General features: G+C 55.8%; 2 protein-coding genes across 8 annotated transcripts in view; one reads left to right on the forward strand and one right to left on the reverse strand.

Moving 5' to 3' along the window:
• TMC6 (transmembrane channel like 6) lies at window positions 1-20,371 on the reverse strand. 4 transcript variants are annotated; one of them, XM_060202833.1, is made up of 21 exons: window positions 16,607-17,001; window positions 15,269-15,407; window positions 15,004-15,124; window positions 14,783-14,878; window positions 14,093-14,251; window positions 11,817-11,922; window positions 11,558-11,654; window positions 10,993-11,250; window positions 10,642-10,835; window positions 8,673-8,817; window positions 7,315-7,470; window positions 6,704-6,855; window positions 6,529-6,610; window positions 6,299-6,396; window positions 4,150-4,242; window positions 3,784-3,859; window positions 3,075-3,208; window positions 2,759-2,935; window positions 2,604-2,682; window positions 2,067-2,134; window positions 1-391 (listed from the first exon to the last, which is right to left on the reverse strand). In XM_060202833.1, exons 1-21 carry the CDS (start codon window positions 16,672-16,674, stop codon window positions 379-381), a joined length of 2,511 nt encoding a protein of 836 aa, XP_060058816.1. In that variant the 5' UTR covers window positions 16,675-17,001; the 3' UTR covers window positions 1-378. The 4 variants fall into 4 exon arrangements, with proteins under 4 accessions (XP_060058816.1, XP_060058817.1, XP_060058815.1 ...); XM_060202834.1 differs by having other exon boundaries at window positions 1-408; window positions 2,065-2,134; XM_060202832.1 differs by lacking the exon at window positions 1-391 and adding an exon at window positions 1,485-1,644 and having other exon boundaries at window positions 10,645-10,835.
• Window positions 20,338-25,046, forward strand: part of TMC8 (transmembrane channel like 8) — an 11,205-nt gene continuing 6,496 nt past the window's right edge. For 2 of the 4 annotated variants that reach the window (XM_060202836.1, XM_060202839.1), the window contains exons 1-8: window positions 20,338-20,470; window positions 20,710-20,758; window positions 21,025-21,261; window positions 21,421-21,569; window positions 22,401-22,550; window positions 22,807-22,889; window positions 24,404-24,540; window positions 24,881-25,028. In XM_060202836.1, the coding sequence (XP_060058819.1) occupies window positions 21,116-21,261; window positions 21,421-21,569; window positions 22,401-22,550; window positions 22,807-22,889; window positions 24,404-24,540; window positions 24,881-25,028 (813 nt within the window). In that variant the 5' untranslated portion in view covers window positions 20,338-20,470; window positions 20,710-20,758; window positions 21,025-21,115. Of the gene's footprint in view, window positions 20,471-20,692; window positions 20,759-21,024; window positions 21,262-21,420; window positions 21,570-22,400; window positions 22,551-22,806; window positions 22,890-24,403; window positions 24,541-24,880; window positions 25,029-25,046 lie in introns of all 4 variants that reach the window. The other 2 variants (XM_060202838.1, XM_060202837.1) reach the window with 2 other exon arrangements.

The following is a 25,046-nucleotide window of genomic DNA, read 5'->3' on the forward strand; positions in this document are numbered from 1 at the left end:
TCTTGTAAAACATGTTTAATCAAAATAAATAGAACCCCAGGCAGGGGAGAATCCACTGGTAGCATTGGCCCCACTCACCCACCCTCTACCTGCACCCTCCGTAAGTCTGAGGGGAGTCACCCACAGGGGTTACACCATGGTGCCTTTTCAGCTGTGCTCAGTGTTGCCCTCAGGGAGCCAGTGTTGCCCTCAGGGGCCTGGGCAGCACAGGGAGCAGGTGCAGGGCCAAGCCAGTCGCTGTCATACCAGGCATCCAGGTCATCTGGGGGGGGGGGGCACTTAGGTGGCCTCAGTTCTGGTCCTGCTGTTTGTCCTGGTTGCAAAGCTTCCCAAGGAGAAACCCCGAAGGGCAACTGCAACAGTTCTCTGCCACGTCCGTCACAGGAGGCGCCTGGGAGAATCAGAGGGACCCCGTAAGTCAGGCAGGAGAGGAGCAAAGCAAGGTACAGGCATAGACATGGAGGTCACCACAGGCAGTGACTCAAACTGTGCCCTGGCAGTTGCTTTTATTCTGTTTTCTCACCCTTCAGGTTGCTGGTGGACCTGAATGAGAACCCTCAGGAAACTTCGGTCACTGCAGCTTTAAACTGGACTCTCCAGCTTAAGATCCCTAGTTCAATCCCCAGCAATACGTGTGCCAGAGTGATGCTCTGGTTTGCTCTCTCCTAGCACAAATATTTTTCAAAAACTAGAAATTTTACTATTCAGAAAAGAAATTGCAACTTTACAATCCCTTGGGGCATGTCACAGCCCAACCCATAACAGTTTTTTTTATTATTTATTTTCCTTTTTGTTGCCCTTGTTGTTTTTCATTATTGTTGTAGTTACTGTTGTTGTTGATGTTGTCGTTGTTGGATAGGAAAGAGAGAAATGGAGAGAGGAGGGGAAGACAGAGAGGAGGAGAGAAAGACAGACACCTGCAGACCTGCTTCACCGCCTGTGAAGCGACTCCCCTACAGGTGGGGAGCCGGGGGCTTGAACCAGGATCCTTACGCCAGTCCTGGCACTTAGCGCCACGTGCACTTAACCCGCTGCCCTACTGCCCGACTCCCGTTGCCCTTGTTTCTTATTGTTGTTGTAGTTATTGTTGTTATTGATACCATCATTGTTAAATAGGACAGAGAGAAATGGAGAGAGGAGGGGAAGACAGAGGGGGAGAGAAAGATAGACACCTGCAGACCTGCTTCACCACCTGTGAAGCGACTCCCCTGCAAGTGGGGAGCCAGGGGCTCGAATCAGGATCCCCACACCGGTCTTTGCGCTTCAAGCCATATGCGCTTAACCCACTGCATTACGGCCCGACAGTTTTTTTTTTCCAGTGAGTTTTTTAATTGGGATGTTAATGTTTCACAGTAAATACAGTTGTTGATACATGTATAAAATTTATCAGTTTTCTGCAAAACACGCTCACCACCACCCCACCCCCACCCTGGGTCCTCCTCCACCATCATGCACCAGGACCTAAAAGCCCCAACCCCATTCCTGCCCCCAGAGTCCTTTGCTTTGGTGCATCACACCAAAACCAGTCCAAGATGTACTTTGTGGTTTCCCCTTCTGTTGTTCTCGACTTCTGTCCATGAATGAGATCATCCCATATTCATCCTTTTCTTTCCGGCTGATCTCACTTCACATGGTTCCTTGAAGCTAGTGAGTGGTTTTGAAAACTTCCCACCCTGGGTGACCTTATCACTTGCTAGTGAGTGAAATGTCTGATGTCAAAGTCCAAAGCCCTTCTAGGCTTGCTCTGTCCCCCCAACACTGCCAGAGGGGCAGCAGCACAAGGCTGTCTCAGTCAGCCCTCCCACCCCTTGGGGGTCTGCCCCCCACCTACCCCTTGTGCACAGCTCCCTCATTTCTGTTCTTTCTCAGCCAACTGAATACCTTCCCTACTATCACACCCCCTGCTTGTCCACACAGCAGAGGACAGGGGAGTTCTCAGAGGCCAAGAGATGCCCAGGGAGGCCACGGATATCCCAGGGGAGGCCTGGCAGCCTGGCCCCTGCTCTCTCTCTCTCTACTCAGCTCCCCTTAACGCAGAGTCCCACACACCCCCAGCCCTTCCTCACCTGCTCCTCTCCTTCTTCTCATAAACGGAGTGAAGCTTGTTGATTAAGAAGATTTTGTCCTCCCCCTCCTAGGAAGGCCAGAATATGAACAGTAAGAGAACAGAAGTGGTCCACACTGCCATCCAGAATCCCCCCCTGCCCCAGACTGCTTGTAAGGGAGCTCGCAGGAGCAATGAATCACAAGTGCAAAACATGTTTGTTTTTTACCAGAGCACTGCTCAGCTCTGACGTATGATGGTGCCAGGAATTGAACCTGGGACTTCAAAGTTTCAGGCTGGTGCACTACCAGTACCACATCCTAAAGCTCTGAAGTCCCAGGGTAAAGCGGGACCAAACCAAGGACAAGGGAGAACCTCAGAGCCAAAATGATGGACATATGGAGAGCTCTCAGCTTCCTGGCAGCCGAGGTAAAAAGAGAAATTTGACAAGTCACGCACTGAAGACTGCAGAGCCAGCCAGATCGAATTTAAAACTCTTCCTGCCTCTTACTGACTCTGTCCCCAGAGGGGAGGGCACGGGGCGCAGATGGGCACTCACATTGCTGATCTGCTCCTTGAGGAGGGAGATGACGGTGCGCTGGCCTTTCACCACCTGGATGTTGAGGTAAATCACAGCCCTGCCGGGAGATGGGGGTCATATACACCTGGGGGAGACAGAGTGGGGGACCCCCAGGCTGGCCTCCCTGCACTCACACCAGCAACGCAGACACCAGGTAGATGGGGAAGGTGTTCTCCACCAGGTTCCGGTGGACCCAGGGCAGCCAGGACACGCCGGGGCCCGCCGCCTCCAGGTGGCGCACCCAGATCCTGCCCGCCTCATACATGGTGTCCAGGGTGCGGAAGGGGCCACAGGTACTGGAGGGCTTCACCCTGAGAAGGCAGTGACCCGAAAGGTCACATCACCCCGCACCCCAGTCCCCAAGAGCCCCCAGGCATAACCCAGGTGCCCACCCCAGGCAGCCGCGTGTCCTCCACCCCTCTGGCTCGGCCCTGGACCGAGTGCACTCACTGCCAGATGGCGTAGCAGAGGAAGACCGCGGCGCCCAGGAAGGAGGGGAAGCAGAGCAGTGAGATGAAGACAGTGCTCATGTGCGATGCCAGCCAGGGTCTGCTCGGAGCGCGGCAGTTGGCCATCAGGCTCCTCTGGAAACAAAGGTTCCACTGGGCCACCGCTACTGCCCCAGGTCTCCCACCTACATCCCCTGAGCTGAGGGCAGAGACCCGGGCAGGCAGGCTGTCGCTGACTGAGCACAGGTCTGGGAGCACTGAGTTCCTGGCTGAGAGGGGAGACCCAGGCCCTGTGGGCCAGCCCATGCTAGGTGCTCAGATGTGGAAGGACTGACATTCATAGCCACCTCCAGGGGCCAGGGGTCCCTGCTGGGGCTCTGCCACCTCCAACAGTGACACAGGGCCCATCCCAGTGCACATCAAGGGGACAGAGGACCAGGGAGAAAGCTGGTTTGTAGTAGAGGCACTCCCACCCGAGGACAAGAGACCACAGGGGAGGCTCAGGGTGCTACCCAGTTCCCCAGCCCAGTGCACACTGGCATCCAGAAATGGTCTGTGGTGCTGGGGGGAGGTGGGGTGGAGGGTCAGCACTGACCCCAGAGGGTGGTCCTAAACAGCCAGCTCTACTCTACTCAGACCATGGATGGGATTCCCCAGTCCCAAGTTCCTGGATTGACATTCTGTGCACCCCCTCCCAGACACACTCTTACCTTCTTAATGTAGAAAAAGAGTAACAGTTTGAGGATCTGCAGGGCAGGAAGGAGGGGTGAGAAGAGCACCCCCAGCCTAGGGACAGGAGAAAGGGGGGAAGGGAGGAAGAGGGGGGACTGCAGTCTGGAAGCTGGTGTCACAACCCCTGCACTGCCCACTGGGGCTAGAAAGGCCACCTGGGCCTGGCTCAGCGCCCTCCCCTCTGGTCCCAAGGCCAGGCTAGGCTCAGGAGTGGCCACAAAGTGGGGCCACTAGAGGGGTTGGGGGGAGGCCCCGGTCACTCAGGAAATGTCAAGGCTGCAGGAGGCAGGTACAGGGTCCCCAGAAACAAAGTCATCAGACGGAGGCAAGTGGGAGATACTTACCAGGTCAGGGTCTGCCCATAAATCAGCTCCAGGACATTCCGGGCAATGTCAAACTCAGGCTTCCCCCTCTTAAGCTTCTTCTCAGACAAGAGCCTAGGCAGAGGACCATGGGGATCATAGGCAGGGCCAGTTCCCACCCCCGAAAGCAGGAACCCAGATAGATCGTGTCTCGACGACTCCTGGGGTCCTGGCCCGTTCTGAGGCAGGTGGACACCCAGCGTCCCCTGCCTGAGGGGCTGAGGGCTGCAGCTGGCTTCTTCCTGCTCGTTTCTGGGCAGCTGTGCATGGCTCTGAACTGGCACAGCAGCTTCCTAAATGGTACCACTTTGCAAAAAAAAGTCAGACTCATGGTCTAGGAGTTGGCACAGTGGATAAAGCATTAGACTCCCAAGTGTGAGGTCCTGAGTTCAGTCCCCGGCAGCACATGTACCAGAGTGATATCTGGTTCTTTCTCTCTCCTATCTTTCTCATGAATAAATACAATCTTTAAAAAAAAAAAGTTGGGAGTCGGGCGGTAGCGCAGCGGGTTAAGCGCACATGGCGCAAAGCTCAAGGACCGGCATAAGGATCCCGGTTCAAGCTCCCGGCTCCCCACCTGCAGGGGAGTCACTTCACAAGTGGTGAAGCAGATCTGCAGGTGTCTGTCTTTCTCTCCCTCTCTCTGTCTTCCCCTCCTCTCTCCATTTCTCTCTGTCCTATCTAACAATGATGACATCAACTGCAACAACAATAATAATAACTACAACAACAATAAAAAAAAAAAAGGGCAACAAAAGGGGAAATATATATATATATATACATAAAAGGAGAAGCTGTATAAATGGTAGAACAATGTTGTGGTGTCTCTCCGTCACATTCTGATCTTTGGCTCCCCCCACCAGGGTTACTGCATAGCTCCATTCCTGGAGGCCTTGCTTCCCCACTGCAGGCAGAGACCAGGAGTGTGTGTGCTCGAATGCGTGAGCCACCATTTACCACCCACACCACCTGCCCCCACCACTACCTTTCTCTTTCTTTCTTTCTTTCTTTCTTCCTTTCTTTCCTTTCTTTCTTTCTTTCTTTTTTTTCCTCCAGAGTTATCACTAGGTCTCGAGCCTGCACTATGAATCCATTGCTCCTGGAAGCAGTTTTTTCCCTTTTGTTGCCCTTGTCCTTTACCATTGTTATTATTGCTGTCGTTGTTGTTGGATAGGACAGAGAGAAATGGAGAGAGGAGGGGAAGACAGAGGGGGGGAGAAAGACAGACACCTGCAGACCTGCTTCACCGCCTGAGAAGCGACCCCCTGCAGGTGGGGAGCCGGGGGCTCAAACCGGGATCCTAACTATGGTCCTTGCGCTTTGCGCCACGTGCGCTTAACCCACTGCGCTACCACCTGGCCCCCTTTCTTATTTTTTAACCAGAGCACTGCTCAGTTCTGGCTTATGACAGTGCTGAGAATTAAACCTGGGGCCTCTGAGCCTCAGGCATGAAAGTCTGTTGCACAAACTCTGCGCTACCCTCAATCGTTGTTATTATTATTACTATTATTTTTTTTGTCTCCAGGGTTATTGCTGGGGCCCAGTGCCTGCACTATGAATCCACTACTCCTGAAGGCCATTTTTTCCATTGTTGTTTTTATTGTTGTTGTTGCTGTGTTGTTATTGTTGCTGCTGCTGTTGTTGGACAGAACAGAGAGAAAATGAGAGAGGAGGCGAAGACAGAGCAGGGGAGAGAAAGACAGACACCTGCAGACTTGTTTCACTGCTTATGAAGTGACCCCTGCAGGTGGGGAGCTGGGAGCTTGAACCCAGATCTTTGTGCCACCACCCAGACCCCAGTTACTATTTTTAAATTTACATGTTCTCAAAACAGACCTGCAGGGCCAATGAGCATGGCCCGCTCCTCCCAGCCACCCCTCCTCCCCTCCACTGTGCCTCCTTCCTGCCCTTTGCTCTTTGCACAAGACTGAGCAGTGCACAGGATGTTGAAGCCTGTCTTCCTTTTTGATCTAAAGGTCACATCCTGTCTCACAAGAATTCTGCTCGAGCTAAGGAAGTTTCACAAAAGAGCGGGGTGGGTGAAAAGTAAAGGTCCCACCCAATGGGAGTTCAAGTGTCTCCCTGTCACACAGCTGAGGGCAGGGGGAACCCGGGTGCCCCCCAGCCTCACCTCCACACCAGCTCTCCAAACACCGTGTCCAGCAACGTGAAGATGAAGTCCATCACCATGAGCCGGTACAGCTCCTGACCCACAAAGTCCTCCCAGCACTGAAAAGGCAGAGCTCAGCCCAGGTGCCCCTAGCCTGCCCTGGGGATCCCCAGTCAGCCTGTAGGCCAAGCTAGTCACACCCTCCTGAGGGCTTGGGGGACTCCCACCTCCCCAGCAGCCTGGCTCCTCACCTGACCCCCCAGGGTGTTCACCCTGCGGCCCAGCCAGTGGTAGCAGAGGATGCCCAGGATGACCATCTTGAGAATGAGGTTTCTGAGAGGCGGGGGGCACAGAGGCTGAGGGAAGAGGGCCTGGCAAACAGAGGGGGAGTCCCAGCAGGCCCCCACCTGCCTGCCAGCCACGCACCTGCAGATGGCCACATACACCTCCAGCACTGGGGAGTCATGCCGCTCCAGGGAGGCCAGGCAGCGGTACAGGTAGGGGGCCCCCAAGTTGAGGAGGCAGACCACCAAGGGCAGGACCAGTAGCGACCCCTCTCGCTCAGCAGACATGGGGCTCTGATAGGGGGCAGGGGGGAGGGTAGTGGTCAGTGCAGGTAACCATCAACAAGGCCAGTCCCCTGAGGGGTGGTGGCTCCTGGCAGCAGTGGGGGTTCCGGGCAGTCCAGCTAGGAAGGGGGCAGTAAAGGGGGCTGGTGCTGTGGGGCAGGGTCCCAGGAAGTGAGGGGGTGCTGGGAGGAGTCCAGGGTAGCAAGTAAAGCAAAGCCGGCCCCACCCCACCCCCAAGACCAGTCCCACCCCGGAGTCAAACCACACTGGCAAGAGGAGGGCGTCACAGGCAGCAGGGAAGAAAAAAGATGAGAAAAAACAAACACAAGGAGCTTGAGACTGGCGTCATGAAAGGTCACACGGCGGTGTGAAAAGTCCGATGGAAGGGGCACCAGACCCTCAGGAGGAAGCCCAGTCACTGCACCCTGTTCTCCCGAAGAGGATCCCTGTAGCCCCCTGGCCCCGCACCTCTGTCATGAACTCGGAGAAGGTGTAGACGGCCACGGTGCAGCCCAGTGTGATGCCCAAGCACAGCAGCCACACCAGGCCCAGCACCGCCACCTGCCGCAGACGCCCGCACACACTCCGGGGTCGCTGTCGCAGCTGCCACTCGGCCAGTAGCTCCTGGACAACAGAGAGCCGGTATGCAGGTCCACAAGGGAACAGGGACTGAATCACCTCCTGCCTGCCCCCAGGGCTGCCAGTGTCCTTCCCCCTGCTCCAGGGACTCAGTCACCATGAACCCTTATCCTTCCCCACTAGCCCTACTGCCGTGGGCATGAGGGGCACCTCATGGACCAGGAGCCCCCCCCCAGGGTCTCACTGAGGTCAAAGCTGGGAGTCCACACACACACACACACATAAATCCTGCAACCCAAACCCACAGAATGGCAAAGAACTGGGGGCCGGGTGGTGGTGCACCTGGTTGAGTTCACATGTTACAATGTGCAAGGACCCAGGTTCAAGCCCCCGGTCCCCTCTGCAGGGGGAAAGCTTCATGACTGGTGAAGCAGTGTCTCTCTCTCTCTCTCTCCCTATCTCCCTCTCCCCTTCTCAACTTCTGATTTTCTCTATCAAATAAATAATTTAAATTTGGTTTTGTGTTTTTTTTTTTATGGCAAAGAACCTTCCCCAAGGCCCAGCTCGGCCATCTGCCAGCCCTGTGGTCATGGGAAGGGACAATATCTCAGTTGCCTCCCTTGTAACACAGGAGCTAACAGTCATGGAGACCCTGGACTGTGGTGTAGTTTTCCAATGGCTTGTGGAAAACAAGCCCTGGGCGCCCACCAGCACAAGCAGCCCAGGGGTGGCTCAAGCAAGGGGAGGAATGGGGGATGGGGGTTGGGCGGTTAGTGCAACAGGTCAAGTGCGCATGTGGCACAAAGCGCAAGGACCGGCTCAAAGATCCCCATTCGAGCCCCTGGCTCCCCACCTGCAGGGGAGTCGCTTCACAGGCGGTGCAGCAGGTCTGCAGGTGTCTATCTTTCTCTCCCCCTCTGTCTTCCCCTCCTCTCTTAATTTCTCTGTTTTATCCAACAAGGACAGCAATGACAATAACAATCACAATAGCAACAATAAACAAGGGCAACAAAAGGGGAAAAATAGCCTCCAGGAGCAGTGGATTCAGCCCCAGCGATAACCCTGGAAGCAAAATTTAAAAAAAATAAAAAAAAGGGGGCGGGGGGAGGACCGTCCGGGATGTGCCATGCTGCTCAGCCTTGTCGCTGGAGCCCAGAAGCATCCACCTCACAGCCCCCAGGCCCTTTATGAGCAGGTGCACTTCCCCCACCTGATCAGGGGGGCCCCTGGGCCCCCAAGCAGCCCACCTTGAGGTGAGTCCGGATGTTGTCCTGCTGGAGGCGGGAGGCCCACTTCTGAGTCACCTTGTAGTCCCAGGAGCAGAAAACAGTGATGGCATGGACACCCAAGGTGCTGCCCACCCGATAGCTCTCTCCAAAAGAGTGGGACATGCTGGAGAGGACAGAGGAGGAAGATGAACAAGGAGGATCAGGGAACACGGAGCCTCAGAGCAGAAGGCAGACAGCCAACCCTCGTCCCCCTTCCACAGGGCCCCAGCTCGCACTCCTGGCCCCTGGTGGGAGCAGCTGGCCGCTCCAGATGAGGGTCTCCAAGGTGGAACCTGCCAGCTACAGGTGGACTGGAAGAGGCCTCACGGTCCCCTCCCCACTAGCCTGGCCTGCACCTCCCACCCAGACATGGGTGCCTGCCTGTCTGACCACCACAACCCCCTACCCAGCCTTCATCCAGCCTCCATTCATCCAGCATCGTTCTCCTGGGCAGCCAGCCTGTGCCTCTCTCATGAGCCAACCTGAGCCTCCTCCTGTGCTCCCTAACACCTGGATCCACACCTCGAGGGCCCCTGGACTTTCCAGCTGCCTCAGCAGCCTGCTCCCCCAGAGAGCAAGGTTCTCAAGGCAGGCCAGGCTCATCTACCTCACAGCCAGTGTCTGTGGGAGGGGTGGATGATGATGGGAGGAAAGAAGAATGGAAAGAATAAGTGAAGAAATGAAGGATCCATGGAGGGGCCAGGTGGTGGTGCACCTGGTTAAGCGCACATATTACAGTGTGCAAGGACCCAGGTTCAAACCCCTGGTCCCCACCCGCAGGGGAGGGGGAAAGCTTCCTGAGTGGTGAAGCAGGGCTGCAGGTGTCTCTCTGTTTCTTTCCCTCTCAGTTTCTGTCTCTATCCAAGAATAAACATCAAGATATTTTTCAAAATATAAGATTTTTTTTAAAAAGATCCACGGATGGGTAGAAGGATAAGTGGTTGACTGAAGGAAGGAATGAGGGAGAGAAGGAAGGGAGGGCTGGGAGGTGGAAGGCAAGGACCCGTGCAAGGATGCAAACCCCCGCTCCCCTCCTGCAGGGGAAAGCTTCATGGGTGGCAAAACGGGTTTGCAAGTGTCTACCTTTCTCTCTCCATCTTCCCCTCCTCTCTCAATCTCTCTCTGTCCTATCCACTAAAATGAAAAAAAAAAAAAAAAAAAAAAAAGTTCACTAGGAGAAGTGGATTTGTAGTACAGGCAGTGAGCCCCATCGATAACCCTGGAGGTTAAAAAAGAAAGAAGCGGACGGGGGTATATAGCATAGTGGTTATGCAAAGAGACTGTCATGCCTGAGACCCGAAGTCCCAGGTTCAATCCCCCGAATTGAACCACCATAAGCCAGAGCTGAGCAGTGCTTTGGTGCTTCTCTGTGTCTTTCTCTCTCTGCATCTCTCTCAAAAATGAATAAAACACTTTTTAAAAAAAGAGAGAGTGAGAGAGAGAGAAGGGGAAGCTGGGCGATAGTGCAGCAGGTTAAGCACAGGTGGCGCAAAGTGCAAGGACCAGCATAAGGATCCCAGTTCAAGCTCCCAGCTCCCCACCTGTAGGGGGGGTCACTTCACGAGTGGTGAAGCAGGTCTGTAGGTGTCTATCTTTCCCTCCTCTCTCCATTTCTCTCTGTCCCATCCAACAATAACAACAACAACTATGACAACAATAACAACTACAACAAGGGCAACAAAATGGGGAAAATGGCCTCCAGGAGTGGTGGATTCATAGTGCAGGTACTGAGCCCCAGCAATAAGCCTGGAGGCAAAAAAAAAAAAGAGAGAGAGAGAGAAGGAAGGAAGAAGGATCTTTGAAGAAAGGAGAAGTGGGTGGGTATGCAGAGGCCAACAGACAGATGAGTGGTTAGGTGGGTAGGTGGGGTGTGGACAGATGAAAGGGTGTACAGTGGGTGGGTGGATCAGGATACCAAAACCATGTCCTATGAGGGAGGGCCACTCGCTACCTGTACACCAGCGTGATGCAGGTGATGAAGAAGGCGACCCCAATGGTGAAGAGGTACGCCAGAGGCATGTTGTAGGGCAGGCCTCGCGCCCCAGAGCTGCACGGGGCCCCCTCAGGTAAGGAAGCACAGGGCTGGTTCAGTGTGGTGTTGCTGTAGTAGCCGTAGTACATAACAGTGTAGGTGAAGCGGCCCTGCGAATGGGGCCCAGACAGTCAGAGACACCCCCCCTCACCCAGCCCAGGCTCCCAGAGATAGAGGGGGGCACCCCAGGGGGCACGGTCACAGGGTCAGGGGACGCTGGCCGTCAGCAGTGCTTAGCTGGACAGAAGGTGGCCCCAGCAGCCTCACCCCGCCTGTGAGCAGCTCCAGGCCCGTGAAGGTGGGCAGGGGGCCTGGTGGGTCGGGTGGGAAGGCAGCCTGCACAGCCACAATGAAGGCCAGCAGTGGCACCAGCAGGAGGGCATTGAAGGCCAGCAGAGTCTTGAGGAAGAGGAAGTAGGACAGCACGCTGGAGCCGAACTGGCCGCCGATCCTCTTCAGGGCGTAGCGCCACGGGGTCAGCAAGTGCAGACCCTCCATCTGCCCCAGCCCCAGGGTGCGTGAGGCCTGGGGGAGCAGAGGAGGTTCTGTGGGCAAGGCCTGGGGTGGGGTGGGCATGAGGGGCGCTGGAGGACAGGAACGCAGTCCTGAGGCAGTACCCCAGTCACCATGTTTGGGGGTACAGACCCTGTGATATTGCTACTGAGGAGGAGGGAAAGGGAGACACTTTCAGAGATGCGGGTGGAAAAAGAAGAGCCCGGGATAAGTGGAAAGGGAGGGAGGTGGGGAAGAAGAGTGGATGAGATAGAGGGTGGAAGGGGAGAAGAACCACCCCCAACCCGTGGCTGCCCCAACCCAGACCCACGGGTCCTACCAGGATGCAGGCTTCCCGGAGGCAGCTGCAGCAGGAGGAATGCCCAGGCCGGGTCTGGCGGACTCTCTGCTTCCCCAGGGGGGGCAGGGTCTCCTCTCTGGGGACAGAGAGGCCATCAGTGCCCAGACCAGGAAGGAGAGGTGGGAGGGAGCAGGATGGTCCCCTGCAAGCTCAGGGCTCTTCTGACTGACCACTCAACCCAGCCCAAGAAAGGGGTCACTACCACGTAGGTATGGGGGGTAGGGAAGGGCGCACTGACCGCAGGTAGCGCTTCTCAGCCAAGCTCAGAGGCATCCCCCGGAGCATGTGCTCTCGCTGGGCTAGCGTCAGACCCTGCAGCTCCTTCACCAGGAGTTTCCGCTTCTCTGTGGGAGCATGGGAGGGAGGTGGTCAGTTTCCCGTCCCTACCACCTTCCACTGGCATGGCCACCCTGCTTGTCTGCACGCTGTGAGTCATAGCCTCTGCCCAGCTCGCCAGCCCCTCTCCACCTGTCCAGCTGTACCTCTCCATCACATTCCCAGCACAATGTCCCAGCCAATGTCCCTGTGCTCCCTGCTCTGAACCCCTCTGCATCTGCACTCTTGCGTCAAGGTCTTCTCCCCAACCCTCCCCCTTCCCACTGTTACTGGATTCTCAGGCAGAGAGACGGGACACACGGAGGCTTTCGTGTAGGCAGCCGTGTTTATTATGCCGGCAGACGCAGCCGGACTCGTGTCCACAAGAGACCAGGCCCCCAGCACAATGGCGTGGCCCTTTCATAGTTCGCAACTCCCCATAGCCACTCACAGCAACGAGCTTAACAGGTGACTTTTTCTTTTTTTAAATATTTATTTTCTTCTTGTTGCCCCTGTTTTTATTGTTGTAGTTCTTATTGTTGTTGTTAATTGATGTCATCAATGTCATTTGAGAGAGGAGGGGAAGACAGAGAGGGGGAGAGAAAGACAGACACCTGCAGACCAACTTCACTGCTTGTGAAGCGACCCCCTTGCAGGTGGGGAGCCGGGGGCTCAAACCAGGATCCTCCCACCGGTCCTTGCGCTTTGTGCCACGTGCGCTTAACCCACTGCGCTACCGCCTGACTCCCAGGTTACTTTTTCTTTTGTGTATACAAAGTACGACTTGGATAGGGGAGGCTCTAAGGTCCCAGGTTCAATCCCCACCCCTACTGCCACCCCCCCACCACCACCATTATAAGCCAGAACTGAGTAGTGCTCTGATAAAAAATAAAAATAAATAAAAGGGGGGGGGAGGGGGAAACCAGTGCAGCTTGTTTGAGTAACTAGTAGGCTCTTGGGCAGAAGTAGCAAATTCTTAAAGCCATTATGATGACAGCAATAGAAAGTCCTGTTTATGATAAAAGGGGGAAGGAAGACTGCCACTAACTGCATTTTTCTTTAAGTTAACCCTTGTTTATCTCACCACCAGCTAGCATCCTTCCTGTCCTCTTTCATCTTCACACCATCCTGGGAGGAAGTGCTATCTCAACCCCAGTTTTACTGTACAAAACGATGCCAAGAAAGTTACTGACAGCCCAGGGGGTGGCGCGGTGGATTAAAACGGTGGGCTTACAAGATGGCGGCGAGAATTTGATCCCTGGTATCAAATGTGCCAGGGGGATGCTGTGATGTCCTCTCCCTCTCCCCTTGCCCTGCTCCCTCCTCATAGATATAGCTCATTTAAATAGTGTGCTGTTCTGCCTTGTGTGAAACCCAGGTTCAAGCCCAGCCTCCAATGCACAGGATGAAGCCTTGGTGCCATGGTTTCTCTCCTCCCCTCTCTATCTCTCTGTCTCAATATGAAAAAGTCAGCCTGGAGCAGAGATTACCAAAAATAAACAAATATAACTAAGTCTTGGAGGAAGCGGGGAGGAAAGAATGAAGAAAGAAAGAAAGAAAGAAAGAAAGAAAGAAAGAAAGAAAGAAAGTTAGCTAATACCAAGTCAGGGTTGCAGACACACCCTCTGACCCCAGAGCTGGGAGCCTTGGATCAACTGGGAGAGTGAGATGGAGACAGGACCCCAAGAACATGCCCAGGGCCTGCAAAGAGAAGTCAGAGTTCAAAGGAAATGGGCAGGCGGGGGCGGGGGGGCGGGTTTCAGGGGCTCCATTCCCTGACCCCCAACCTCCCCACACTGCCTCACACTGTCCAGGCCATCCGGACAGCCCCTATCAAACAGATATTTGCTCTAGCGTTACTTCCTCCAGGAAGGCTCACTGGATCCCTCTAGACTAGAAGGCTCTCGCTAGTAGTGATCTGGGAGAGCCCTCATCTGAGCTTCAAGCATCTGGTCATCCTTTGGTTCAGTTCCTCTCTCTGATCTGTTTCACTGATGGACAAGTGTATGAGAGCCAGAGGGGCCCAGTTTCTACCATCAAATCCCGAAGTCCAGGTGATAAAAGGCTGGGCCAAACCCTTAGCAAACAAGTCCCCACTGCTCTCTTCCAGGGACCAGGACCCAAGTCTGTCCCCTGCCTCTCTAGAGGGGCACCCCATTTCTCCTCATCCCAGAAGAGCTCCAGCCCCCCTTTACCTACCCTCCTCCTCGCGGGCCATGGGGTCCAGCTCCAGGTCATACATGCGGAGGCTGGGCCGAGCAGACCGGCCCACATCGCCTAGCTGGGGGCGGCTGGCCCAGCGCCGCAGCTTCACTGTGCGGTCATAGTACTGGGAGATGATGGCGCCACGGCTGCGGCCTGTGGAGGCAACTGGTCAGACAGGATAGGGCACCCGGGATTACCCTCTCTCAGGACTGGCCCTCAGCCCTTCCCAGGACCCAGCTACGTCTCTCTAAGAGATCTCAAGCTCTCTGAGTTCCCAAGAGCCTATTTTTTTATTGTTGTTGTTATTATTGTTGTTATTGCTATTGTTGTTGTTCGATAGGACAGAGAGAAATAGAGAGAGGAGGGGAAGACAGAGAGGGGGAGAGAAAGATAGACACCTACAGACCTGCTTCACCGCCTGTGAAGCGACTCCCCTGCAGGTGAGAAGCCGGGGGCTAGAACCAGGATCCTTATGCGGGTCCTTGGGCTTTGCGCCACATGCGCTTAACCCACTGTGCTACCACCCGACTCCCCCAAGAACCTATTTTTACCCACATGAGGACTGCGGTGTATTGTGGAGCCCCATGAGGCGGCCAAGGCTGGGCTGGGCCTCCCTGGGCCGGGGTAAGATGAGGGTCAGAGGGCAGCAGGCAGACTCCCCCTGAAGCCAGGGCTGCCACTCACCGATGGTGCGACTGGGCATGGAGGCCAAGATGCGGAGAGTGGCCGAGCTGAAGTCAGGGGCACCCTCAGGCTCTAGGAGGGGCTGCTGGTCACTGCCTGTGAAACAGAAAGCCACCATGCGGGTCCCCAGCTGATGCTGGCTGCTTCTGCCCACTCACTTGCGCCCCAGGCCTGCTTGAGACGGCCAGGTGCCCGGGGTCAGGGAGCAGGGGAAGGCTCACCTGAGGGGTGCTGGCTCCTCTCCTGCAGTTCTACCCCCTCCTCCGATGCCCACTGGCTCTGCTCCTGGATGAGCTGGTGGAAGGAGTCATGCACCTCGCTCTCATCATAGGGGCTGAGTTCCTGGCTTCCGGGTGAGAAGTGGGGTGGATAAGGGGCTATTCAGGCTTTGCCCAAGAAGAGAAAGAACCCTTTCCACAAGGCTAGAATCCAGGCCTCTTCTCCTCGGTGGGTGAAACATCTTAATTCCCCAGCCTGGGTACTTACTCTTGGTCCTCTGGGGTCCCGGGGACATTGAGGACAAAGGCAAGAGGCTGGGCCATGTCTGCAGCTCCCACCCGGCCTGCCGGCAGACCTAGAGTAGCTCAGCGCCCAGACACAGAGTCTGAAGTCTCCAGCTGGCCATCTGAGGAGACAGGAGCATGGCACCAAAGCTGGCTTTCAATGCCAGGCACCCAGCCAAGCCACACACTCCCTTGGGGACCGTGGGAGCAGCCACTCACAGCCCAGGCTGCCTGAGCTCCTGCCCTGCCCCCACCCACAGCCAAGCACATGGTCCGGAGTAACCCAAACAATCAGCAAATCAGCCTGGATTAGGGGAAGCCCCTTCCAGGCTGGGGGGAGGGGGAGGGAAGAAGGAAGGGGGTGGGGTCTGGGAGGCTCCCCATCAGCTTCCTCTAATGCTATCACTCCCTCCCACAGTGACGGTGGGTGGTAGGAGGACTCAGCCCCAAGGGACACTACCTTCAGGGTGGGAAAGGTCAAAACAGCTGACCCCTCCCCTGCCCTCGGGTAACCCCAAGGCACTTCCTCTCAAGACCAGCAGTGGACCGGAGCCCGGAGCCTTCACCCCACCCCTAGGCGGGGCAATACCTTCTACAACTTTGGAACCCCCAACACACACCACAGCAGTCGCTTCATGCTGTGCTCCAAAGCCAGCAGCTCTCAGGAGACCCTCTCCCCTTACCCAGAGTTTGGGCTAGGGCGGTGGGGGCGGAGGTGAGGGGGAAGGGCTGGATGTCTGGAACAGGCTGCCTTTGTTTAATGAGGCACTGCCGTCACTGGGACAGCTGGACCAGGGCGTCCTTGTCTGGGGCTCTGTCCCCTGTGGGGGTAGGGTGGAGACCAAAGCTCCTTCCACCAGCTGCCTCCCACACGACCTCCCCATGCTCAATGCAGGGCTGGCAGAGCGCGGAAACCTGGCTCAGTTTCAGAGGATACTTGGGTGCCCAAACGGGTCCCACTGGAGCAGTGCTCACCCTTACGGTCCTCTCAAGTGTCCATCCACAGAACTCCAGGCAACTCCCACATCCCCCACACCTCCACACCCCTAGTCCGCCCCACCCCTCCTTCAGCAGGAGACAGGGTAGGGGTAGCAGAGATGTGCCCCCCCTCCCCCAGCAGCCAGCCTGAAACCACAGTCATCCTGGAAGGTGTGTCGTAGCCCAGGCCCCAGAGCTAACTCCTTCCCTCCTCCACAGGCAGACCCTCTGGAGCCCAGATCCACCTGCTTGCTGGGGGGCCCCCATGGGAAGAGAAAGGAAGGGAGGCGCTCGGAGGCCAAAGACCTAGAACCCCACCTGTCTGCCCAGTTTCAGGGCTTACCTGGACACTGCCACAAACTTTGGCCTGCTCACAGCAAGCCTACTCACAGCAAGACAGATCCTGTGCATTTCCGGGGTGCACCATTACTGAGCCCCGGGCCAGGTAGAGAAGGCCTGGGAGGGGCCTTTTCCAGGAACCTCACCCCAGCTGCCTGAAGACCTCAGGGAACCCCTGCTGCCTCAGAGCCCTGCAGCTTTGCCTGGGTGCCCGGAGACGACCACAAAGTCCAGAGCCCCTTGATTTCTGTCAGATCCTTCTCCCAATCACCCCTTTGTGGCCAGTGGTAGCAGCCTCCCTGCCCCTTCTCATCCCAACCCAGCCCAGCCCAGCCCAGCCCAGACTCTCTCCGCTGCCCTGTGATGGGTCCAGGCCAGAGGAGTGGGCAGCAGGGCTGCAGTGCCCCACCTCCCCTGGCCCTCCAGGGCCCCAGACCTGCACTGAGCAGGGCTCTGAGGGCCAAGGTACCCCACCCTGCAGACAAGACTGCAGTCCCGCCCAGAATGGTACTTCATCCCAGCTGCTCACCTGTCCCTAGACAGGGCTGCAGCACCTGGGGGAGGGGCAGAGGGACCCACCAGCTCCAGGTGGCTGGAGGGCAGCCAGTCCTCCCACAGAGGCAGTGGCACTCTGAGGGTGTCATGTGACCTGGCTCTGTCAAGGCACCACGCCCACCCCTGCTATTTCTCACCACTCCCTGCCTCCTACCCCAGGGTCTGAGTAGGAGGAGGCCTCTAGAGTCTGGGTCTATTCCAGTCGCTGTGCAATTCTGTTTCTTCAAGTACCAAATGAAGGCAATTCCAGACCAGCCCAATTCCTAGGGCTGGACCCAGAATAACAGGCACTACAAAGTTCTAGTGGACAGCAAGCAGTAACCAGCAACACACACACACACATACACACCACACACACACCACACACACACACACATACACACACCACACACACACACACACATACACATACACACACACTCACACACACACACACACACACACACACACACACACACACACACACACACACACACATATACCCCACAGGGAACATGTCTCCCCTCCTGACCTGGGGATGGCTCACAGGATTTCCTGACTTCAGTGGAGAACAGGAGGAAAGACAACCTGGCTTTCTTACTACCCAGTTCTCAGATAGAAAACTGAGTGGTCCGGGAGGTGGTGCAATGGATAAAGCACTGGACTCTCAAGCACGAGGTCCCAAGTTCGATCCCCAGCAGAAAAAGAAAACTGACACTGACAGGTTAATCACCCTCAGCAGTCATGAGTCCGGCTGAGTCTCAGACACTGTATCCAGAAACTCCACTTTGAAAGTAAGCAAGGGAGCTGGGGAGAAAACAGCACAGCAGTTCTGCAAACTGACCTTCATGCTTGAGGCTCTGAGCTCTCAGGTTCAGTCCCCAGCACCATCCTGAGCCAGAGATGAGCAGTGCTCTGGTAAAAGGACAGAACAGGCTGGGGGTAGATAGCATACTGGTTATGTAAAGAGACTCTCATGCCTGAGGCTCCAAAGTCCCAGGTTCAATCCCCAGCACTACCATGAGCCAGAGCTAATCAGTGCTCCAGTTTAAAAAGAGAGAGAGAGAGAGAGAAAAAAGGTAGGCCAGGAAGGTAGCTCAGTCTGGCAGAGCACCAAACTTTCATGCCTGAGACCCCAGAAGTTATAGGTTGAATCCCTAAGCATCACCTTATGCCAGAGCTGAGCATAAGCTCTGGCCTCTTTCCATGCAACCTCATTATGTGTGTGTGACAAAACAAATAAATCTTTAATTAAAAAAAAAAATTCCCAGAAGATGTCTCAGTGGCTAGAGTATTGTACTTAAAAACATGAAGTCTGGAGTTCAGTCCCTGGCACTGTATGTACTGAGGTGAGGTGATGAATGAGGCTTTGGTTCTCTGTTGCCCTTTATCTGTGTGTGTGTATGTGTGTGCATTATGTTAATAAGTAACTAATGAAACTGTGGTCAGAGACACCTTGCAGAGAGGCCAGGGAGGTGGCTCTGTGGCAAAGTGCAGGACTTCCATCTATATATGGTGTGTGTAAGGTACATAGTTCAAATCCCAAAAACTGTATATGCCAGAGTGGTGTTCTGGTTCTCTCTCTCTCAACATTGTTTTTTCTAAACTTACAAAGTTTAGCTCCTTGAGCCTTTCTAACTTAAAGACCTCTTTAAAAAAAAAAAAAAAGTAGGGAGTCGGGTGGTAGTGCAGTGGGTTAAGTGCATGTAGCGCGAAGCACAAGGACCGGCATAAGGATCCCAGTTCGAGCCCGAGGCTCCCTACCTGGAGGGGAGTCACTTCACAAGAGGTGAAGCAGGTCTGCAGGTGTCTTTCTTTCCCCCTCTGCCTTCCCCTCCTATCTTCATTTCTCTCTGTCCTATCCAACAACAACATCAATAACAACAACAATAATAACTACAACAATAAAACAAGGGCAACTAAAGGGAATAAATAAATAAATAAATAATAAAGATTTAAAAAAAAAAAAAGTAGGCAGAGAGACCCCAGGGGGCTTGAGAAAACAACCGGATGGGGTAGGGAGCTGTTGGAAGAATTCTAGAGAGACAGTGGTGAGAAAGGGGACAGAGGCCAGAAAAAGGAGGCCCCTCCCCTCCCACACACAGCACACACACAAGCTTAACTGGAGAGACCAGGTGGCCAGGGCTTGGGGCCTACACTGAGACAGAGGGAGGGGCTAGCGTTGGGCTTTTCTGAAGTTCTCAGGGACCTCCAGGCTGTATCTGTCACCAGCCCAGGGCCTTTCCTTTCACTGCTCTGCTTCTCCCCCCACTTCCACCCCAACAGCTGCGGCCCAGTCCCTTTATACACCCACCCACCCCACCCCACCCCCACACAACTTGAAGGTCACCTCCTCTGGGTAGCCCTCCTGGAATAAGCACTTTGGAGCACTTGCCCCTTCCTACTGCCATGTGCGTGTGGCCGCTACTGGTTCAGCCCCAACTAGGGATCTGGCTTAGAGCAGGGGCTGGGGGGCGCAGGTAGGCGGAGAGGCAGAAAAGTCACTGGGGGGGCTCGGCTGTGAGCTGTGGGAGGACCCAAAGATAGTAAGGAGGGAGCAAGAAGGAAGAGCAGGATGCTGGGGTCTCCCGGGACAGGGAACTAACCCAGCCGCTGTAAACGCGGATTTGAGAGGGGCGTGCACCGAGCCGCTTCTGGGGCGCTTGCATCCAGGCCGCAGAGAGAGGCGGGAAGTTGAGAAAGGGGCCCGGCTGCAGCGGGATGCCAAGCGGCCACCCGAGAGTCCCTATCCAACTCTGGCAGCCCAGCGGGCCATCCTGCCATCAGGAGATAAGGGACCGGACAGCTGAGCCCCTCCACGCCGGCCCGCAGCCCTGAAGCCCCACCCAGGTCAAGCCCTGGGGGGCCAGGCTCAGGTTCCCCAAGTTGTAGAAGGCACCCACGCTGTGGGCTCAGGGTGAGGATTCAGGGCAGCCCGCCCCCCATCAGCCCGGAGACTCCACCGTGCGCACCCGGGAGGCGGAAGGCGGCAGCTGCAGGAACCTCGGCTCCCACGCCGCCCAGCGCCGGGAGGGGCCAGCTCAACTCCCGCCCAGCCCGCACGCCACTCGGGGCCCGCGGGGAGGTCGACCCGCCCCCAGCCTCTCTCTCACCTGCGCGCCTGCCCCGCACCCAGGGCCCCGCAGGAAGTGCTGGCCTCGGAAGAGGGGAGGAAACTGCCAGAGGAGGGGGAGGAGGTGAGGGAGGAGGTGCGGGAGGACGCGGCGGGGAGCTGGGGTTCCTGTCATGTGACCCCCCCCCCGGGGCCCCGCCTGGCCCGGTGGGAGTCGGCCGGAGGAGGGGGCTCCTCCTGGACTTTGTCCCTTGGAGGCAGGTAAGCTGGGCGCAGGGTGGGAGTAAGGAACACAGTGTGGGGTGCAAGAGGGAACCGGAGCGGGGGATCTTCTGGGGCCCTGGGAGGGGTGTGAGGTGGGCAGCCCTGCGCGAGCTGTAGGGCCATTCCCTTGGCAGGAGCTGTAGCCACGCCTCCTGCACAGAGGTCTTGAAGAGAGGGGGGTCCCCACACTGGAGATGCCGAGTGGCTCTCGGGGTTCAGGGCACTGCTTCCCAAAGGGAGAAGCAGCACGTGGAGAAGACAGCGGGAAGAGACGGAGACGAAAGGGTCAGCGGGAAGGCCTGGCCACAGGGGGGCGGTGGGGGAGGGGGCGTGAGCGCAGACCTGGGGGCGCCCCTCTGCTTCTCTCAGACCAGATCTGGCTTTGACTCTGTCCGGGATGGGTTGACCCCATCTTTCCCAGCACTTTGGATATTTCTGTCTTTTTCCTAGACAGGCAAAAAGAGGCCTCTGACCCTGTGCTGGGGGAGGGGGGTGCTGGGATTGGGACCCGAACCCAGGCCTCCTCAACGCAGTGCTTCCTCGCTCTTTAGGGGCACGGCAGACCGAGACCTTGAGCCTCACCCAGCAGATCCCCCCACATCCTTCCGGGACGGTGAGGTCGCCCCCCAGCCTCGCACAGAGATGCTGCGGCAGCCGTCGGGGCAGGCGCCGGGGGAGCCGGCACCTGCCGGGGAGGAGCTGTGGGCGGAGGAGATGGAGCGGCTGTGTGCGTCCCGCTCGCCTGTGCGCGAGCTGCCCTACTCCATGGAGGACCGGCGCCTCATCCGGTGGGTGCGGGGTGGGTGCGGGCAGGCGGGGCAGGGCAGGGGCTTCTGTGGGGACGCCTGCTGAAAGGGAGGTGGGAAGCGTCCAGCAGTGGGAAAGCGCCTCTCCCCAGCCTGTGTGGATGACTCGGGGTGCCCCCATCACCTACCTCCCTCTTGCAGGCGGCTGCGGGAGCCCGAGGGGGTGAAGACCTCGTGCTGGCAGCGGTGGCGGCGCAGGAGGCTGGTGGCGGGACGGCGCCTGCGGGAGGCGGCGCAGCGGCTGGCCCGGGGCTTCGGGCTCTGGGAGGGGGCGCTCTACGAGATCGGGGGTAGGACCTGCACCTCCCGCCTCCCCTCTGGAGTCTCCAAGTGCACCTTACAAGCTGGAGAAATACTAGGGTGGGGGTAGAAAACATAATGGTTATGCAAAGAGAATCTCATGCCTGAGGCTCCGAAGTCCCAGGTTCTATCCCCCACACACACACCACCTAAGGCAGAGCTGATTGGTGCTCTGGTTAAAAAAAAAAGGGGGGGAGGGTAGCGTAGCGGGTTAAGCGCCCAAGGCGCAAAGCACAAGGACCGGTTTAAGGACCGGTTCGAGCCCCCCCCCCCCACCTCCTCACCTGCAGGAGGTCGCTTCACTAGCAGTGAAGCAGCCCTACAGATGTCTATCTTTCTCTTCCCCTCTCTGTCTTCCTGTCCTCTCTCGACTTCTTCCTGTCCTATCCAACAACAATGATAGCAATAAAAACAACAACGACAAACAAGGGCAACAAAGGAAAAAAAAAATAGCTTCCAGGAGCAATGGATTCCTAGTGCAGGCACTGAGCTCCAGCAATAACCCCGGAGGCCAAAAAAAAAAAAAAAAAAAGGTAGGGAAGGAAGGAAGGATGAGAAACTGGAGGAGGACGTCATCTGCCATGTCTTTGCCCTCTCCTCCGCCTGTCAACCCCCAGGCTTCACACCCCCCCCACCCCTAGAGCTGGCCTTGCAAACTTACATGGGTGACAGCACCCCCTGGCGGCTGTCGGAGGTATCTCCAGGAAGACCTGATCACGGCTATTCAATCCAGGTCCCAGGAGGCGGGTTAAAACTGGTCAGTCAGCCCTCACTTGTCCCAACACTGGGATTCTGAGAGCCACCTGATCCTCCCCCTGTAGGACTCTTTGGCACAGGAATCCAATCCTACTTCACCTTCCTTCGATTCCTATTGCTGCTCAACCTGCTGACCTTGCTTCTGATTGGCAGCTTCGTACTGCTGCCCCTGCTCTGGCTCCGCCCACCGGATCCAGGCCCCACCTTTAACTTCAGTAAGTGCCTGAGGGCTCACCCTGCCCCACCCCACCCCCAGGGAGCAGCGTCCTAAGCCCACCTGCATCCTGGGAACCAGTCCAGGGCGCCATGACTGCACCCCAGGCATCTTCCTGCTGGAGGTGCAGCCCCGATGGCCCCTGGCCTTTCCTTGAGCAGAGCAGAGCCTTAGCCTCTCTGAGTTGGGGAGGGGGACAGTGGAAGTCTTCTGCCTTGGGGACCCCTCCCTATAGACTCCTTCTTCCTACCGGACAGCTCTCCAGTGTCCTAGCAGCCATCAGTCCCAGCCTGGCTCTCCAACATTCCACAATCAACTTTGGAATGTTCTCACTGGCAAGGTGAGTAGATCCTGTGCCCAGGAGCTGGGACACCAAGGGAACTGGGCTCAGGGGACTCCAGTCTAACAGGATGCCCCCCCCCCAAGGACATTGTGGTGTTTTTTTTTTCATTTTTTTAAATTTTTGATTAATAGTAGGTTACAAGATTGTAAGATCACAGTGTTTAGTTCTACACCACACCCATCACCAAAGTTCTGTGGCCTGCATCTTTTTTATTATTATTTTCCCACCAGAGTTATGATGGGATGATTCCACCACTCCTTGTGGGATTTTTTTTTTTTTTTTTTTTTTTTTACCAGAGCACTGTTCAGCTCTGGTTTATAAAGATGTGAGAGGTTGAACCTGGGCCTTCAGAACATAAGGGATAAGACTTTCTTTGCATAACCATTATGCTATCTACCCCCTCCACACACATCTTTTTTTTTTAGATAGAGAAGGAGAGCAAGATAGACAGAAGGAAGACATCTACAATACTTGTGAGACTTCCCCCTGCAGTGAAGGGAGAACCAGGAACTTGAAGCCTGGTCCTCATACATGACAATGTGTGTACTGTGCCAAGTGAGCCTTATGTTTGTTTTCAAGTTTTATTTGTTGGGACAGGGCAGTGGTGCACCCAGTTGAGCACACAGTGTCGTGCAGGGACCCGGGTTTGAGCCCCTATTCCCCACCTGGGGGGGGGGGGTCGCTTCATGAGCAGTGAAGCAGATCTGCATGAGTCTTTCTCCGCCTCCTCTCTCAATTTCTCTCTGTCCCCTCATAATACAAGGAAAAAAGAAAAGAAAAAAATTGGTCACCGCCAGGAGGGTGGATTCATAGTGCCAGCACCAAGTCCCAGCTAAAACCCTGGCAATAAAAATAAATAAATAAATAATTTATTTATTTATTGGGGGTGCCAGGGATCAAATTCAGGACCTCATGCTTGAAAATACACTTTATTCACTGTGCCACCCACCTGGTCATTTGGTTTTTATTTTTATTTTGAAGCTTTATGTATTTATTTATTATGAGAGAGGAGGGTGAGTGAGAGCAGAGTCCTTCTCAGCTCTGGCACGTAATGGTGCTGGGGGCTGAACCTGCACCCTCTAGGACCTTAGGCCTGCAAATTGGTGTTCTAACAAGCAGAGCCGTCTGCCCAGCCTGACATTTCAGCTTTTAAAGGGGACAGTCTCAGGCTAATGGTGGGGAGATGGGTCAGAGTGAAGCTGAACCCACCCAGCAGAGCCTCGGCATATGACCTTTGGAACACAGCTGAAGTGGGGTGCAAGGTGTAAGAGCAGCCTGTCTAGCCTCAGGGATAAACCACTCCAATCCCATCCCTGGAAGGCACCAATGATCCAAGTCCTGGTTCCTCGCCAAAGCTGTATGACTTTGGGCACGTTTCCTTAACCCCTCTGAGCCTCCATGAAATGGGGGTACTCTCAAGCCCCCCATCCCCCCCCACGAGAGTTAAAGAACCGTACGTGGCAGCTATGAAGTCACAACCTGGTGAGAACTTACACTATGTCCATCCCCAGGCTTTCAACAACACCTATCTCTTCTACGGAGCGTACCGGGCTGGCCCCGAGAGCATCTCAGCCTATAGCACCCGCCTGGCCTACCTCCTCAGCCCACTGGCCTGCCTGCTGCTCTGCTTCTGTGGGATTCTACAACGGTGAGAACCAAGTCTCTGCCTTCCCTTTTTTTTTTCAGGGAGTCTTCACCAATCATTCCCTCCCTTGGCATGTTGCCCCTTGAGTGTGCAGGAAGAATCAGCCCTTGTTCACTAAGGCTCCAGGTTCCAAACTATCTACAATTGCAGACCTTGAAGGCAGATTTCACAGACCCTGTATCTCTGCCCAGACCAAGGTCAAAGCCTGCACTTGAGCCTCAAAGCCTGGGAGATGGGGCTTCGCCCCACATACAACTCCCCACCCTGAGCCACCATGAGGCTAGTAGGCAGCAGGAAATGACATCCACACACATTCCCTGGATCCCTGGCTTCATCCCTCCAGGATGGTGAAAGGGCTTCCTCAAAAGCTCTTCCTGGGCCAGGACTACAGGTCGCCACTCAGTGCCAAGATCTTCTCCTCCTGGGATTTCTGTATCCGCGGGCGGGAAGCCACCACCATCAAGAAGCATGAGATCAGCAACGAGTTCAAGGTGTGCGCCATCACCAGT

This window comes from Erinaceus europaeus, chromosome 12 (assembly GCF_950295315.1).
Source record: "Erinaceus europaeus chromosome 12, mEriEur2.1, whole genome shotgun sequence".
Classification (NCBI taxonomy): Eukaryota; Metazoa; Chordata; class Mammalia; order Eulipotyphla; family Erinaceidae; genus Erinaceus; species Erinaceus europaeus.

Bases quoted from the DNA above. Each gene is read 5' to 3' on its own strand.
- TMC6 (XM_060202832.1), bottom strand. From the start codon at position 16,674: ATGCACAGGATCTGTCTTGCTGTGAGTAGGCTTGCTGTGAGCAGGCCA. The intron at 11,923-14,092 runs GTAGGTAAAGGG...ATGCTCCCACAG, and splicing joins CATGGCCCGCGAGGAGGAGG to AGAAGCGGAAACTCCTGGTG. The intron at 3,860-4,149 runs GTAAGTATCTCC...TCCTGTCCCTAG, and splicing joins TATGGGCAGACCCTGACCTG to GCTGGGGGTGCTCTTCTCAC.